Source organism: Oncorhynchus tshawytscha, linkage group LG13, assembly GCF_018296145.1.
Source record: "Oncorhynchus tshawytscha isolate Ot180627B linkage group LG13, Otsh_v2.0, whole genome shotgun sequence".
Taxonomy (NCBI): Eukaryota; Metazoa; Chordata; class Actinopteri; order Salmoniformes; family Salmonidae; genus Oncorhynchus; species Oncorhynchus tshawytscha.
The window spans coordinates 53,371,347-53,388,909 of record NC_056441.1 but is presented as its reverse complement, the minus strand read 5'-3'; the positions used below and the strand labels follow the sequence as shown (position 1 = coordinate 53,388,909).

Below are 17,563 nucleotides of genomic sequence, written 5' to 3'. Positions count from 1 at the left end.
TGCTTTGTGACTTCTACCGCCTCCACCCTGGCGCTCCAGGTAGTCCGCCCGGTGGCGTTCGTCGGAGGGGGGGTACTGTCACGAATCCCGCTTCCTGAGTCTGTGTTTGCCTGTGTTTCTGTCCTGGAGTGTGTTTCCGGTGTCCTGGAACGCACCCTGTCTGGTTGCCGGGCGAATTAGCTTGTTGGGAGATCATGTTCACCCGCACCTGTATCCCATCAGTAATCTGCACACCTGTCCTGATCATCACCTCTCCCCTTCAAAAGCTCTGACCTGACATCCATTCCCTGCCGGATCGTTAGCCATGAACAGTATGTTGTGCCCACGAACCAGCCTCCAGTTTATAGAGTTTGTTTTGTTTTATTGTTTTGTACGTCTTGCTTGCCTTTAACTTACCGCCGTTTGTTTTGTCTACAGCCATTCACCCGGAACCCATACCCCATCCATGTCTGCTCGTCGCCAGTGTGTTGTTATCCATTGGATCTGCCTATCCACTCCCATCAACACACCTCCGCTGCCCGCTCCTCCACCCGGAACTATCTACCTCCACGTTCTCATTAATTAATAAATACTCACCATCTTTATACTCACCTTGTCCTGGTCTGCTTCTGGTTCCAATTCTGGTAAACCCTGACACAATTACAGGTACGTTTTACTTGATGCATCAAGAAAAGTGTCCTAAATTACATCAACTACAACTTCTGGCACTGTCTGTACTCATTAACCAAAACAGGAACAGTAACCAAAGGTATGAGTACTACAATGAGTCTCTGGTCAGGTGGTCACTGCGAGTCTGACATGATCTGCTGTGTTACAGGCTGGCTGGGCAGTTCCCAACAGATCCAGGTGTGTTAGGCACAGATAAAAACACAAGTTAAACAAGAAAATGGTGAGAGAGGGGGAAAAGGTATAGGCTCCCTCTGCCAGGTGTGACGTCACATACAGGGAAAGGACATGCATGCAGGGGAAATTTCCCCCTACTGAGGGGAATTGCGCCAGCTTTTATAGCCTTATGCCAGCAAGTGGGGTCTGACTCACCCTGTCATAAAAGAAAAAGTACGCAACAATGGAAGTCTCCATGGTAACCCCCCCTCCCCTCACCCATTTGCCACACTCACCTGTGCCTTTCACATTCATTAATTATCCCTCTGTCTGGTGACATCACCTCTGATATTCTGGGTATTTGATGTCTGGGTTCTCCTGCCCTCTACGCATGAACTCCATTTGACCCAATGGTTTGGAAATAAACATTCATGAGAACTTGAATCTACACCTCAAGGGCCACAGATTGACATTCATTCTCCTCCTACTCTGGATAGAGAGCAAATGTCAAGCCAAAAAGGAAAAGATGAGGACTTTTTCACTGTTTATAGGTGCAACAATAGCTGCCCGGACACCAATCCTAGGCTTTTAATAACACAAAGTCAACATTGTCTCCAGAGTGTACTTAGTATGCTTTTCATGCTTTTCATTTGGGCTGGACAGTCATACTGCTCCCACAAACAAGCAAGCTAATTGAGCTAGCATGTGCAAAGAGCCTATTGTAATAGTGTACACATTGCAGAGGCCACCTACATAAACCAGGTTACATGTACCACTGTGGAACCACCAAAAGGCAAAAATTTGACAGGTTTTTTTCTCTCCTGAGGTCAGTCAGAGATTTCTTTTGAAGCAGCTTTGCAAAGAGGGGTTTATTTGCCAGTAAAAAAAAAAAGTTTAATAAAGTGTCCTTTCATCTGTTAGGATATTGCATCAGTTATGGGGGGAGTTTGACAGTGGATGTGTTTCTTTTTAACTACACTGTTCTTGAGGAAGGTAGACAGTTTGAGCCTAATGGTTGAGTTTTAGTCTTCAGCCTAGATTATGGATATTTTTACATTGTGAGAAGGCATCCATCAAGTCAACTTTACCTAAACAACTGGATAACCATCTCTTGCAGAGAGGAACTAGTAATCTTCAGCAAATTCACCATCTCCATCCCTCCTCTTTCAGACTTTCTGGCACCATGTGGTTACAGTAGGTAGGCCTACTGTGGAAAGCCCAAACATATTTAGTGTCATATTAAGGGGTCCCACAGGGCTCTGTTCTGGGTCCATTCCTGTTCTCTATATACATGCTGCCACTCGGTATATTAATCATAGGATTTGGACTAAACCTTCATTTTTATGCTGATGACACACAAATATATGTGAGGACAAAAGGGGATACTGTAACGGTAACAACTAAACTGACAGACTCTCTAGATGCAATCAAGAGATGGATGCAGTTAAACTTCCTAAAACTTAATTGCAACACAACAGAGCGTGTGCTTATTGGCTCTAAGAGTGCACAGAGCAAGATGAGCACATTCTACCTTTCTAAAGGGTGATGCATCTAAATACATATGAGTGAACTATTCCCCAGCACACACACAATGATCATCAGACTCAAACAGCCTGGTTACACAAGCAACAAACCAGTGCAGCATGGGTGACAGAGCCTTCTCACATGTGGCCCCTCAGCTCTGGAATGCGCTACCTACACATGTAAGGGAGGCAACTTAATTTATATGTAATTTTTTGGTGTGACTCAACCAAATTCACATAGAAATCTAAGATATAGATCTACTTGAAAGCAAGTCACATAAGCGGTAGATCTGCTCTATGTGCGATATTTCTATGCTTTCAATTCTTAAGTTTAGTTTTTGCATACTTTCGGTTTGGTACACCAGCTACAAACAGCTGAAAATAAAGTATTTTGGGTTATTGAAAATATATTTCACAACGGTTAGATGGTACAATGATTCTCCACACTACGCCTTGCTTGTTTTGTCAGATAAACTGAAATTAGGCAAACTATTAGAAGTTTTACAACTAGTAAATGGCAAAGTTTATTTTGTATCAGTAGGTAGGTAATGGTTTGATGTATTGTGCTTGTTTTTTAATGTATAGTTGCTGAATTTAGTTTGAGTTTAGTTTTCTTCCTTATGCGCATTGGGTATGGGAAATGCACTTTACAAATAAAAATATATTATTAATATTAAATTGATTGGAAACAATACACCTCAGGATTAATTTGGTACATCATTGTTCTGATTTGTAAGCTACAATTTGTTATCTGAAAATAAACATCCTTTTGATCATAATAGGCCTTCACTTGTGCAAGTTGTGTTATTTTAATACCATGGGTCTGAATAACTGTACTGAAGGCCTACGAAATACATTCTTCCATCAGGAAGGAATTGGACAGGTAGGCTAAGCAGGTAAATCTCCCTTTACAATAGCAGGTGTTTGATATGGGTTAGGCTAGGCCCTAGGCTAGCCTACTTTGTAAAAAGTATGTCTTTCTAACCTGGAGTGAGTCTGGTTTGCCATTGGCTAAACAAATGTCAGGTCAACCCTTGAACGGGAAGTTATATCAGAATAGATAAGTCTAGTTTTGACACACAGACACAGTCAAAAACAGTAGGCACATTTTTTTTGGTGCCCGTTTTGGTGCCAGTCTCTGGGCTGTCATTAAAAAAAAATCCAAAATATTTGAATATATGACTTTTAACTTTTAACACAATAAAATGTATCTATTCTAAACCAATGATTAAAAACATTTTCATTAATACGTTTGCCTGGCAGTTAGCCTGCAAGGAAAAACGCAACGCAAGAAACAATAGGCTACATTATCAAACGTCACTTCCTTCAAATGCAAGTGATCATTATTTACTTATGCTTATTTATTTATAAATATATTTACTTTTTTATCGAAACATTTATAACTGGTCCAAGCGCAATCGAGTATATGGACCATGTCCATACCTACAGAATAGTTCATAGAGAAAGTAGAATTTCTTGGCATGACGGGAGGAGTTATTTATCGTATCCTGGATGAGCGACCGTTTCAGAGGAGTTATTCACCTGATCGTATCCTGGATGAGCGACAATTCCCGAGGGCCTCGCCCTTCAACGGCTGTCCCCTCCTTGGGGACGTTATTACCGCTTCGTTTTCCCGCACCTTGCCTCACAGCACTGAAAGACGCAGCAAATTACACAACACTTTATGATAAAATAAAGTAAACAGTGTGTGTGTGCGTATGTGTGATGATGATGTAGATTGTTATTTTTTTCCATTATTAGCATAAATATGCATATTGTTGATGATCAACATTAATCTGTGCTTGTTGGGGGTTTCTATCGGGTTTGTGACTAGGCTATGTGACAAAAATAAAAATACCTGCGCACATGACAGTGGGACTTCACTACAAAAGGGACTTACCCATTCATTGTAGGCCTGGGCATCACCTGCTTTTGGCATCAGTCACAGTATTTGTGGATTGTTACCATAATCAGTATAATCAGATCAAATTAATAAACCCAATAGGATTTGCTATGATCTTACAGCGCCCTCGTTTGGTTGTCAAACTACATGGCAAGTACAATGAGGGGCTTTTGGTTTGATGTAGCCATAGAGTATGATAGAAGCCTCCAGTGGCCCAAAGGCCATCTTAGCGTGGACAGCGCCATTGAAGGTCTTACACCATTTTTATTAATGTAGTCTCCGACATCGAGATGTACCGGTTTTCAGGGGAAATGGAAAGAGAGTCTGTGACGCGACTATCCGCTTTTGGCGTTAACGTCCATCTTAACTCCTCCACATTTACTGGATTGGTTAAACCGTGCAGAAGACAACCTCACTCGGCACTTTTGCATCCTTGTCAAGATCAGTATGTAAGGCATCTACTTTCAGGCGTTAGATGCGATGCCTCACATATGACGTTGGGTTGGATTCTCATTGGTTGTTTAGGCTTGGTCATATGACCACACGCTCGAGACGGCGTAGCCAATTTGTAAAGTATATGCTCTGGTATTTTTTCATTCTGGCAATTGCATTTTGTTTATCTACATTTAGTTGTTAAAAACAATAGCCTAATGTAACCGGTAAAAACATTAACGATAATTTACATTCGGTAATTTAATCCATGACGGATTTCACAAGACCTGGCCGCATGATTTCAGGTATGGATGTGAGTGTCTTGTTGTTTTACTCGCTTATATAGCCTTTGATCATCTAGGCACGCTCCAAACATCGAAACATTGTTGCAACCAGTGGTGGGAAAAGTACTAATTGTCATACTTGAGTAAAAGCAAAGATACTCTAATATAAAATTACTCAAGTAAAAGTGAAAGTCACCCAGTAAAATACTACTTGAGTAAAAGTCTAAAAGTGTTTAGTTTTAAATGTACTTAAGTATCAAACGTAAATGGAACTTCTAAAATGTACTTAAGTATCAAAAGTAAAAGTATAAAGCATTTCAAATTCAGTATATTAAGCAAACAAACCAGACAGCACAATTATTATTATTATTTTTTGACGGATAGCCAGGGGCACACTCCAACACTCAGACATAATTTACAAACGAAGCATTTGTGTGTAGTGAGTCAGCCAGATCAGAGGCATTAGGGATGACCAGGGATGTTCTCTTGATAAGTGTGTGAATTGGACCATTTTCCTGTCAAAATGTAATGAGTACTTTTGGGTGTCAGGGAAAATGTATGCAGTAAAAAGTACATTATTATCTTTATGGAATGTAGTAAAGTAAAAGTTGGCAAAAATGTATTTAGTAAAGTACATATACCCCCAAAAACTACATAAGTAGTACTTTAAAGTATTTTTAATTAAGTATTTAACTCCACTGGTTGCAACAATGTTATGGCTATAATGTAACCGCTGCAATACTCATGCAATATGATATCTAATTGATTGACAAGTTCAGCAAATAAAAACAGGAAATTGACTCATAGGCCTACTCTAGGTGTTCCACACAGAACACTTTCAATATGCATAGGCAATTGGTGGTTACGACACTCAATTTACTGACAAGGGAGAAAGAGGAACATAAACACAAAATCTGAAACGATATGTTTTATCAAGTCTTTATTTCACTGTACAATGGATATGGGGACCTACGCATAACTGTGTTTGTCTATGACTCAATGCCAATTACCATGGGGCAAGCTCCAAATGTAGCCATCTTATCTTCCATAATGACATGGTCATTGAAGATAACCATTTAAGGGTAAAGTTTGAAATAAGTAGCATTTTCTCTAACGCTGACTCGCCTCATAAGCATTCTTCCTCGTATTTACCCTACAAATGTAGTTATTCTTACAAAGAGATAGACTAGGCCAGCCACAAGACAATGTTTTGTGAGGCTCCTTGTTGAATTTAGCACTAACAATATGCCATTTGTTTGACTAAAAGCACTTGTTACTTGTGTCTTTGAGAACCAGTCATTAGCAAAGCAAACAATGGTCAACATGATTCTGTTAACGTCTTGCCTTTAAGTTCGTACAGCTTGATAGCCTATTCATAGTCACTAGAGCCCTGCCCTCAGTCGAGGCTTCCCACTCGTGACTTACAGCTCTGAAACAGCTCATTTAACTTCTCCTCAGAAACTGATATGTTTAAGCGTATCTAAGATGCTTCTGCTTTTCTGGAACATTTTGTCCAGAAATGGCGTATTATTTTATTGGAGTCATGAGCATAGGAAATGCGTACCACAAATTAAATGTCAAGCCACAAGATGTGCTCTGGAGTATCTCGTGCTGTTTGTCAAATGATACAGTGCATTCGGAAAGTATTCAGGCCTCCTGATTTTTTCCCCCCACATTTTGTTATGTTACGGCCTTATTATAAAATGGATTAAATTAATTTAATCTTCATCAATCTACACACAATACCCCATAATAACAAAGCAACAACAGGTTTAGACATTTTAGCAAATTTGTACAAATAAATAAATAATAATAAATGGAAATCACATTTTCATAAGGATTCAGACCCTTTACTCTGTACTTTGTTGAAGCACCTTTGGCAGCGGTTACAGCCTTGAGTCTTCTTGGGTATTACGCTACAAGCTTGGCACCTGTATTTGGGGAGTTTCTCCCATTCTTCTCTGCAGATCCTCTCAAGCTCTGTCAGATTGGATGGGCTTCGCTGTAGCGTCGCTGTACAGCTATTTTCAGGTCTCTCCAGAGATGTTCGATTGGGTTCAAGTCAAGGCTCTGGCTGGGCCATCAAGGAAATTCAGAGACTTGTACTGAAGCCACTCCTGCATTGTCTTGGCTGTGTGCTTAGCATCGCTGTCCTGTTGGAAGGTGAACCTTCGCCCCAGTCTGAGGTCCTGAGCACTCTGGAGCAGTTTTTCATCAAGGATCTCTCTGTACTTTGCTCCGTTCATCTTTCCCTCGATCCTGACTAGTCGCACAGTTGCTGCCACTGAAAAACATCCCTGAAGCATGATGCTGCATCCACCATGCTTCACTGTAGGGATGGTATTAAATCAATTAGTATAAACATTTCAAGGATGATTAATGGAAACAGGATACACCTGAGCTCAATTTCTTGTCTCATAGCAAAGGGTCTGAATACTTACGTAAATAAGGTTTTGCTGTTTTAAAACATGTATAAATTAGCAGACATTTCTAAAAACCTGCTTTGTCGTTATGGGGTATTGTGTTTAGATACATTTTATTTTTTAAATCCATTTTAGAATCAGGGGGTAACTTAACAAAATTTGGAAAATTCAAGGGCTCTGAATACTTTCTGCATGTACTGTATGTAAAGTGTGCACTGTATGTAAAGTGTGCACCATATAGGCCTGTGCATTATCTTGAACACCTGCCTGCAAACACTCCTGGCCTGTAGCTTTGAAGTCAGTCATTCTTCTATAGTGTTAATGACACCTTGAACTTTCTTTATTATGAATAGGTCTTGACAGAATTGGGGGTGGGGGGTGGGGGGCAGCAGAGGTAGTGTGGAGACGATAGTATGTCGTCGGTGGAATAACACTACTGACTGAGAGTACTGTATTCCACCATTCATTGTCATATAGGGGCTCAGTGAGTAAGGTCACTCATCAGGCACCATAGAGATACAGCTCAACACGTTTCCTGTCACTTCAACCACAAACAACAAGGCACTTATCCCTGATTGCTCCTGTAAGTCACTCTGGGTAAGAGCGTCTGCTAAAGGACTAGAATTAAAAACTATAGCTGGCTCTTAAATGATTTGATGTAATTTTCTTCTGTTCTGTTTAGAGCCTTTTCTGAGCTTCCTGAAGAACTTTGTCAAAAGAGACAGTACTCTGTAACCATGATTTCTGATATTCCCTACGAGAAGGTAAGGTTTTTGTCAGTACTGTTGTCATACGTTTTGACGGAATTTTGTGTCTCAGTTTTCAAACTCCTTAATATCTTCTTCTGGTGCAGATGTGTAATGTGGAGTCGAGGAGAGAAGAGTCCTGCAGGAAAGCACAGATGGTATCCAATATTAATGACATTTACCAAGCAACCTAATGAAAATGGTGTAAAAAGATGATTAGTCAGTGGCCAAGGTTGTGAGTTAAAAGGGAATGTACCCTTAATTAATTTTCATGTGTATTTCTAGTCATTCCACTACGCATATCATAATTTAGCATACAGTTGCATCATAGCTAACGAAACACCCCGTGTGTCAAAAAGTTGCATTTAACACTTTACACTTTTATCCTGCTCTTCTATGCCAGTGATTATTAGAAAGCAGCACAACTTACGTTGGGCATGTAATTCAAATGATCTTCTGTGACCAATGTTTAATAGAGCCCTGCCTGAGCCTTACCCATGCCTGCAACGTTCAGGCCCTACCCTCCCCAGGCCAGATTGCTTCTGCCTGAAATAATTATTAAAATCCATTAGCTGCTCCTCTCTCTATGTCACCCGCTCCCTGAGCACTGCTTGCTCTGCTCATGATGGCTCTGCGTGTGTCTGAGTATCCATAGCAACGGCTCTGCTTAGGCTGCTCATTGAAGAAACATGAGCGAGCACTGAGCATGGCTGTTAAGCTGCTTTTCTTCACTCTAAACTCCGACAAAACTCAAGGAACATTATTATTTTTTGAAGAGGTTGAAGCATTTTTGACACCTACACGTTGAACCAAGTTCAACCCACACGTCGTCCATTCCACCCAGTTAGAGAGAGGGGAATCTTGGGAGTTGTAGGAATTGACTCAAACTGGCAATTGGGAACATCAGGACTGGTCAGGACATTCAAAGCTAGATATCTACTCAGGCATAGTTTTGAAACTCAATTTTGTGTGTGAATGTGTCTACTAGGGACCACTGAAAATAACAACCACTGAATTACATGGGCAAAATAGTCCTTTAAACAGACAAACTCTCATGGGACTTATGGTGATTTCGATCACTAATGGCGCCGGAGGAGATGGCTGCTGTTTTACGGGCTCCGAACCAATTGTGCTATTGCGTGTGTTTTATTTTACGTTATTTGTAACTTATTTTGTACATAATGCTTCTGCCACTGTCTCTTATGACTGAAAATAACTTCTGGAAATAAGGGACGTAGGTCGGGGTGTCTTGTAAGGATCCGACGGCGAGTGGGTAATCCGCCTCTACCATCAGTCCTATTAGCCAACGTGTAATCATTGGATAATAAAATGTATGAGCTCCTATCAAGACTAACCTACCAACGAGACATTAAAAACTGTAATATCTTATGTTTCACCGAGTCATGGCTAAAAGACGACATGGATAACATACAGCTGACTGGGTTTTCCATGCATCGGCAAGATAGAACAGCTGCCTCCTGTAAGACAAGGGGTGGCAGTCTGTGTCTATTTGTAAATAACAGCTGGTGCACAAAATCTAATATGAAGAAAATATCAAGGTTTTGCTCGCCTGAGGTAGAGTATCTCATGATAAGCTGTAGACCACACTATTTACCAAGAGAGTTTTCATCTATATTTTTCGTAGCTGTCTATTTACCACCACAAACCAATGCTGGCACTAAGACATCACCCAACGAGCTGTGTAAATGCCATAAGCAAAGAAGAAAATGCTTGTCCAGAGGTGGAGCTCCTAGTGGCCAGAGACTTTAATACGGGCAAACTTAAATACATTTGACCTCATTTCTACCAGCATGTTACATGTGCAACCAGGTGAGAAAAAAACTCTAGACCACCTTTACTTCACACACAGAGATGCGTACAAAGCTCGCCCTCCATTTGGCAAATCTGACCATACCTCTATCCTCCTGATTCCTGCTTAAAAGCAAAAACTAAAGCAGGAAGTACCAGTGACTCGCTCAATACAGAAGTGGTCAGATGAAGCAGATTCTAAGCTACAGGACTGTTTTGCTAGCATAGACTGGAATATGTTCCGGGATTCTTCAGACGTCATCCCCACACTGACCGTACATACCCCAACTAGAAGCCATGGATTACAGGCAACATCCACACTTAGCCAAAGGGTAGAGCTGCCGCTTTCAAGGAGCGGGACTTTAACCCGGAAGCTTATAAGAAATCCCACTATGCCCTCCGATGAACCATCAAATTGGCAAAGTGTCAATACAGGAGTAAGATTTAATCCTACTACACCGGCTCCAACGCTCGTCGGATGTGTCAGGGCTTGCAAACTATTACGAACTACATAGGGAAGCACAGCCGCGAGCTGCCAAAGTAACACGAGCCTACAAGACGAGATAAATTACTTTTATGCTCGCTCCGAGGCAAGCAACACTGAAGCATGCATGAGAGCACCAGATGTTCCAGATGTTCCGTAGCCGATGTGAGTAAGACCTTTAAACAGGTCAACATACACAAGGCCGCAGGGCCAGACGGATTACCAGGATGTGTACTCCGAGGATGCGCTGACCAACTGGCAAGTGTCTTCACTGACATTTTCAACCTGTGCCTGACCGAGTCTATAATAACAACATGTTTCAAGCAGACGACCAAAGTCTCTGTGCCCAAGAACACCAAGGTAACCTGCCTAAATGACTACCAACCCGTAGCACTCATGTCTGTAGCCATGAAGTGCTTTGAAAGGCTGGTCATGGCTCACATCAACACCATTATCCCAGAAACCCAAGACCCACTCCAATTTGCATACCGCCCCAACAGATCCACAGATGACGCAATCTCTTTTGCACTCCACACTGCTCTTTCCCACCTGGACAAAAGGAACACCTACGTGAGAATGCTATTCCTTGACTACAGCTCAGAGTTCAACACCAGAGTACCCTCAATGCTCATCAATAAGCTAAGGACCTTGGGACTAAAGACCTTACTCTGCAACTGGATCCTGGACTTCCTGACAGGCTGCCCCCAGGTGGTAAGGGTAGGTAACAACACATCTGCCATGCTGATCATCAACATGGGGAGGACCCCTCAGAGGTGCGTTCTCAGTCCCCTCCTGTACTCCCTATTCACCCATGAATGCATGGCCAAACATGACTCCAACAGCATCATTAAGTTTGCCGATGACACAACAGTGGTAGGCCTGATCACCGACAATGATGAGACAGCCTATAGGAAGGAGGTCAGAGACCTGGCAGTGTGGTGCCAGGATAACAACCTCTCCCACAATGTGATGAAGACGAAGGAGATGATCGTGGACTACAGGAAAAGGAGGGCAGAGCACGCCCCCATTCTCATCGACTGGGCTGTAGTGGAGCAGGTTGAGAGCTTCAAGTTCCTTGGTGTCCACATCACCAACAAACTATCATGCTCCAAACACACCAAGACAGTCGTGAAGAGGGCACGACAACGCCTATTCCCCCTCAGGAGACTGAAAAGATTTGGCATGCGTCCTCAGATCCTCAAAAGGTTCTACAGCTGCACCATCGAGAGCATCCTAACTGGTTGCATGACCTCCTGGTATGGCAACTGCTCGGCCTCTGACCGCAAGGCACTACATAGGGTAGTGCGTACGGCCCAGTACATCACTGGGGCCAAGCTTCCTGCCATCCAGGACCTCTATACCAGGTGGTTTCAGAGGAAGGCCCTAAAAATTGCCAAAGACTCCAGCCACCCTAGTCATAGACTGTTGCTCTTTGATACCACACAGCAAGTGGTACCGGAGCGTGAAGTCTATGTCCAAAAGGCTTCATGACAGCTTCTCGCCCCAAGCCATAAGACTTCTGAACAGCTAATCAAATGGCTACCCGGACTATTTTCATTGACCCCCCCCCCTCCCATTTTTACGCTGTTGCTACTCTCTCTTTATTATCTATGCATAGTCACTTTACCTACATGTACATATTACCTCAATTACCTCCACGAACCTGTGCCCACGTAGACTCTGTACCTGTACCCCCTGTATATAGCCTCACTACTGTTCTTTTATTGTTGCTCTTTAATATATATATATTCATTCAACTTTATTATTTTTCAATGTGTATATATATTTATTTATGTTTTATGTCATTTTATTTTAGTAAGTACTGTCTTAACGCTTATTTTTCTTAACTGCATTGTTGGTTAAGGGCTTGTAAGTAAGCATTTCACTGTAAGGTCTACTGCACCTGTATTCGGTGCATGTGACAAACACAATTTGATTTGATTCTATTCAACCTCAGTTCCATAACCGTTATCTCATTCCTCTTTGGTCAGGATGGTCTGGTCAGGGTCACCTCTACATGACTATGCTCATGCCATCTCTGTGTGTAGTATTATAGGTGTCTGCTGGGTCTCACTGGGGTGGTCAGTCTGCTATTGGCTGCCGTGTTCCTCCAGACCCTGCTGCTTCCCGTGGTTAACTCCTCCCCAAACAAGCCCGGCTTCCAGCTCCCACTTCCTCTCACTGACACCTGCACCGACCCCTGCAAGTGAGTGGGCCTCTGTACAATGTCTAATTTCCCACTGTTTGGGTGCTCACTGTAAACATCTTATTCTGCTCATTCATTCTCTATCATTCTGCAGCTTTAACTCCTTTGTGGTTACGTGGTTAACCACCATTGTCATGTTTTGCAGAACAGGTGCTATCCTTAACTGTTCAAGGGTTTAGTAAAACAATGACGCTTCCTTTTTCTCTTCCAGAATCGTTCTATTGGAGAGCATCCCAGAGGGGTTAGAGTTCAATTCTAGTGTCACCAACCCATCCATCTACCAGGCTTGGCTAAACCTGATTAGTGAGGCTCGCAGTAGCGTGGACATTGCGTCTTTCTATTGGACGCTCACCAACAAAGACACAGGCTCTCATGAGCCAACGGCGGATAAGGTGAGTGTTTTCTGTGATTGGCAGGCAATGCGATGCAGTTCTAACCTGTGGGCAGTTGTGGCTTATTTTAGTCTAAACAGTTGTTTCGTCTATAGGGTGAGGATGTCCTGAATAGGCTAGCTCAGGTGTCTGGGAAGCTCTCTGTCCGCATCGCTGTAAATACACCAACAGAGTCCCAACATCACGAAGACCTCAATCTATTACAAAGTTCTGGTAAGGGGTTCTCTGACCGTGCATTTATGTTTTCAATTCCATTGAATTTGCATGAGTTAATTTGACCGCAATCAAGCTGCTAACTACAATTAAGGAAGTATTACTTTGTTTGCTTTTTGTGGTGATAATGGTAGCTCATTTTTTTAGGTGCTGATGTAAGAGCCGTGAACATGCGGGATTTGACCACTGGAGTACTTCACACCAAGTTCTGGGTGGTGGACAAGAAGCACATCTACATTGGCAGTGCCAACATGGACTGGAGGTCCCTTACCCAGGTGAGTCTCCTCTGTGCCTTCACACTCAGCCTCACCCCCATATTATTATTATTATTATTTTTTAAGTTAACAATAAAACAATGTGTTGTTCAAAAATGAAAATGTAACTACCGTAATTTCCAGACTATAAGCCGCTACTTTATTCCCACACTTTGAACCTCGCGGTTTCTACAATGAGGCGGCTAATTTATGGATTTTTCCCGCTTTCACAAGATTCATGCTGCCAAAAAACTGAGCACCGTCACATAATGTGACGTAAATCGAGCGCGCTCAAACATCCCATCATTCTGATTACGGTAGTAATTTTGTCACCCTCATCATGGTAAAGACACGGAGAAATGCATATGATGCCGCTTTCAAGTTGAAGGCGATAAATCTGGCTGTTGGAAAAGGAAATGGAGCTGCTGCATGGGAGCTTGGCCTTAATGAGTCGATGAAAGGACGTTGGAAACAGCAGCGTGAGGAACTGACTGCAGAAAGACAACAAAAGCTTTCAGAGGGAAGAAAAACAGATGGCCCAAAGTGTTTGCAGCCACTCGACATCAGTGTAAATCGTGCATTTAAGGTGGCGCTCCTTGTTCAGTGGGAGGCTTGGATGACAAGTGGGGAGAAATCCTTCACTAAAACGGGCCGCAGGCGAAGAGCATCCTCTGGTCAAGTCTGCCAGTGGGTCCTGACAGCGTGGAGTATTGTCAAAAAATCCACTATCATCAACGGGTTTCGAAAGGCTGGACTGCTGCGTGTTGAAGGGGCAGCATGAGCTCAGCGGGGTATTTGCCTCCGGATGAAAGTGACGAGAGCGACAATGAAAACGATCCAACATCGGATGAAGCAATTCTGAGGCTATTCAACTCCGACACCGAAGGAGATGACTTCAGTGGTTTCAGTGCACAGGAGGAGGAAGATATTGACCAATGACTTTCTTGGTAGGCTACTGTTTGAATTTTTGTTACAAGCCGTGTTTCGTTAAAGCCTATTTATTTTTGTTACAAGCCGTGTTTTGTTTAAAGGCTGTGTGAAGTTCATTTGTTTCAATGTACCGGTAGGCACCTGCGGCTTATAGACATGTGTGGCTTATTTATGTACAAAATACATATTTTTTAATAATTCAGTGGGTGCAGTTTATATTCAGGTGCACTTAATAGTCCAGCAATTACGGTATACAAGTTCCTTAAACTATGCGAAAAGTTATTCTTGTGTTTTTTTTGGAGGATGTAATCCTATTTCCTTGTTCTTTTAAAGTGTAAACATTATATTGCAAGTTTGGAGTGTCAGGGTATTGTCTAAAATGTACACATCAAGTGTTGGGAAAGTAGCTTTGGTTCGGTCTGTCCTCTGTTCTCCTGTTTAGGTGAAGGAGCTGGGGGCTGTGGTGTACAACTGCAGCTGCTTGGCTGCAGACCTGGGGAAGATCTTCGAGGCCTACTGGTACCTTGGGCAAAAAGACACACCCATCCCGTCCCCTTGGCCCAGCAGTTTCAACACTCTTTACAATAAGGACTCTCCCCTGCAGTTACCACTCAACGGCACAGCCTCCCACGTGTATCTGACGGTAAGAATTGACTCAACGTGCACATTTTCAATAATCCAATAATTTAATCATATAATACAAATTGTACCGGTTTGTGAAGTCTCGTTATGGAATTCCCCATCTTATTTTTCTCTGGTCCTATGTTAGACCAGACTAAAAACTATACTTAATTTGACTGTGCTGTACCTTCAGAGTTCTCCACCATCTTTCTGTGCTGCTGGGAGGACCGGAGACCTGCAGTCTATTCTCAGTGTGATGGAGGATGCACAGGAGTTTATCTACATCGCTGTCATGAACTACCTGCCCACCATGGAGTTCTCGCGACCCAAACGGTCAGCCTTCTATTTTAATGTATTAACCTCACCAAAGTTTACGATATGTATTCAGTTTATAATGAATAAAGCACACAAGGCTTAGAGCTCCCGAGTGGCGCAGCGGTCTAACGCACTGCATCTCAGTGTCAGAGGCGTTACTACAGTCCCTAGTTTGAATCCAGGCTGTATCACATCCGGACGTGATTGGGAGTCCCATAGGGAGGCGCACAATTGGCCCAGCATTGGATGGGTTTGGCTGGGGTAGGCCATCATTGTAAATAATAATTTGTTCTTAACTGACTTGCCTAGTTAAATAAAGATAACAATTTTCTACAAAAATAATAATTTGCCCATATGACTGGCCTAACCCTCTGTGTGGCGCCCTCTGCAGGTACTGGGCAGAAATTGACACTCAGATCAGACGTGTGGCATACGAGAAGCGGGTGAAGGTGCGTCTGCTCATCAGCTGTTGGGCCAGCACTTCGCCTGTCATGATCCCCTTCCTGAAAGCCTTGGATTCAATGCAGAAACCCAAGGCCAAGCTGGATGTCCAGGTGGTGAGTAGGACCTCTCGCTACTCATGCACTTTACTTATCATCATTGATATGGTAAGGTCCTCCACAAGAGCAATTGTTAAATATTAAACTCTTCTTCACTGTTTCACAGAAACTCTTTGTTGTGCCAGCCAATCCCAAGCAGAAAGAAATCCCCTTTGCCAGGGTCAACCATAACAAGTACATGGTGACGGACAAGGTCGCCTACATAGGTGATTCCACTCTCTCCTAGATAACACGTGCACCAGTCATGCTACTGTAAAATGCCAATCAACAATTGCTGATGTTAAAACCAGAGGTAACATCTCAGACGTTATGCACAACCTACAAAGTCAGATCCCATGCACTATAAAATGCAACGTTATTGTGTTTTCCATTGATCACCAGGTACCTCTAACTGGTCTGGAGACTATTTTGTGAACACTGCTGGATCGGCTCTGGTGGTGAACCAAACGGCTGCCCAGTCAGTGGAGCCTACGGTCCAGGCACAACTACAGGCCGTGTTCGAAAGGGACTGGGACTCCGGCTACAGCACCCCAATCCACCAGCACACCGACCTCAAAATGGTGTGTTAGATACAATACTACACTCTAGACCAGGGGTTCCCAACTCCAGTCCTGGAGTACCCCCCCAATAGCACACATTTTTGCTGTAGCCTCTGGTAAATTTGGGGGGGATTCAACTCCTTGAGGGCCTGATGATTAGTTGACAAGTTCAATCTGGTGTGCTTGTCTGGGGCTACAATACAAAAGTCTACTGTTTGAGATACTCGAAGCCTGGAGTTTGGAACCCCCACTCTAGAATGTTACAGGGCCTGTGTCCTCCAAGCCAGCATGGGGAGGAATGTATTCTAATCAGCAGGTGTTTCTGGGATGATTTCTTAAATTGCAGCACTTTAAAAAAATAAATAATTGCAGGAGTAGCAGGAGTTATGTACTGTAGCAGGTGTGTAAAACGATGCTGCCCTCTGCAGCGTCAATGGGTCTATCACATCAATGATCAAAAGACAAGCCTGTGTGTTAGCAATAAGGCATTATCAGCTTCAACTCCTCAGGAATAAATCCCAGTGAATCTCAGGGAGGTTGCTATATTACGTGTTGAATGTTTGGACTGATGTTTCTTGGCATGCTGGTTTGATCCTTTTATTCATTATAATGTATGTTTGGTGTGTTGTGCCTCGTTTTTCTATGCAGCCTAGACTCTAGGTTTTTTTAATTCAATCATTCTGAATCCTAGCTTTAAAACTAGTATGTTTCCCATAGGATTGTGCAGCAACTGATTTCATGTGTACAATTAAGTCCAGAATTTCTTTTTCTGGAATTTGCACTGCGTGGAGGGTCTAATATGAGTAGTACAGTGGAGAATGTTACAACAACTGTCAAAGTACTTAAGTGTTTAAAAGCACTGCACTGTGTATTATTTGGCGTGCACTGTTACTGTACAATATTGATCACATTTTGTACACACTTCTTCCTTTGTGGTAATGTCCCTAATAAATTGAATTTAAACAGTTGTCTGTCATTTCATTTTTAGCAGTTGTATACACAAGTGTTTAGAATAAGTAAGTCTATCCTCCCTCTCTATCTTATTTCATTACCATGAATAATGCATGCAGTCTTGCAAATTATACATTTATTTATCCACTGTGCAGT

The 17,563-nt window shown here is 42.6% G+C and overlaps 1 protein-coding gene and 1 long non-coding RNA gene across 12 annotated transcripts; both read left to right on the top strand.

Moving 5' to 3' along the window:
* Positions 1 to 270: 270 nt before the first annotated feature.
* Positions 271 to 584, top strand: LOC121839090. Its single transcript, XR_006078660.1, has 2 exons — positions 271 to 311; positions 418 to 584. It is a non-coding gene; the product is annotated as an uncharacterized LOC121839090 (long non-coding RNA).
* A 4,041-nt stretch (positions 585 to 4,625) lies between these two features.
* LOC112265125 (5'-3' exonuclease PLD3) lies at positions 4,626 to 17,421 on the top strand. 11 transcript variants are annotated; one of them, XR_006078659.1, is made up of 13 exons: positions 4,626 to 4,985; positions 7,865 to 7,970; positions 8,070 to 8,151; positions 8,241 to 8,291; positions 12,475 to 12,632; positions 12,844 to 13,024; positions 13,120 to 13,237; positions 13,385 to 13,512; positions 14,864 to 15,064; positions 15,236 to 15,375; positions 15,749 to 15,914; positions 16,024 to 16,209; positions 16,299 to 16,438. XR_006078659.1 is itself a non-coding variant. In XM_024442185.2 (13 exons), the coding sequence occupies exons 3-13, from the start codon at positions 8,125 to 8,127 to the stop codon at positions 16,484 to 16,486; spliced, it is 1,458 nt and encodes a 485-aa protein (XP_024297953.1). In that variant the 5' UTR covers positions 4,631 to 4,985; positions 7,865 to 7,970; positions 8,070 to 8,124; the 3' UTR covers positions 16,487 to 17,421. The 11 variants fall into 11 exon arrangements, 10 of the variants coding, with proteins under 10 accessions (XP_024297953.1, XP_042151841.1, XP_042151842.1 ...); XM_024442185.2 differs by having other exon boundaries at positions 4,631 to 4,985; positions 16,024 to 16,123; positions 16,299 to 17,421; XM_042295907.1 differs by having other exon boundaries at positions 4,631 to 4,985; positions 7,865 to 7,984; positions 16,024 to 16,123; positions 16,299 to 17,421.
* The last annotated feature ends 142 nt before the right edge of the window (positions 17,422 to 17,563 follow it).

Bases quoted from the DNA above. Each gene is read 5' to 3' on its own strand.
- LOC112265125 (XM_042295909.1), top strand. From the start codon at position 8,125: ATGATTTCTGATATTCCCTACGAGAAG. The intron at 13,238-13,384 runs GTAAGGGGTTCT...TCATTTTTTTAG, and splicing joins CAATCTATTACAAAGTTCTG to GTGCTGATGTAAGAGCCGTG. The intron at 16,124-16,298 runs GTGATTCCACTC...ATTGATCACCAG, and splicing joins GGACAAGGTCGCCTACATAG to GTACCTCTAACTGGTCTGGA.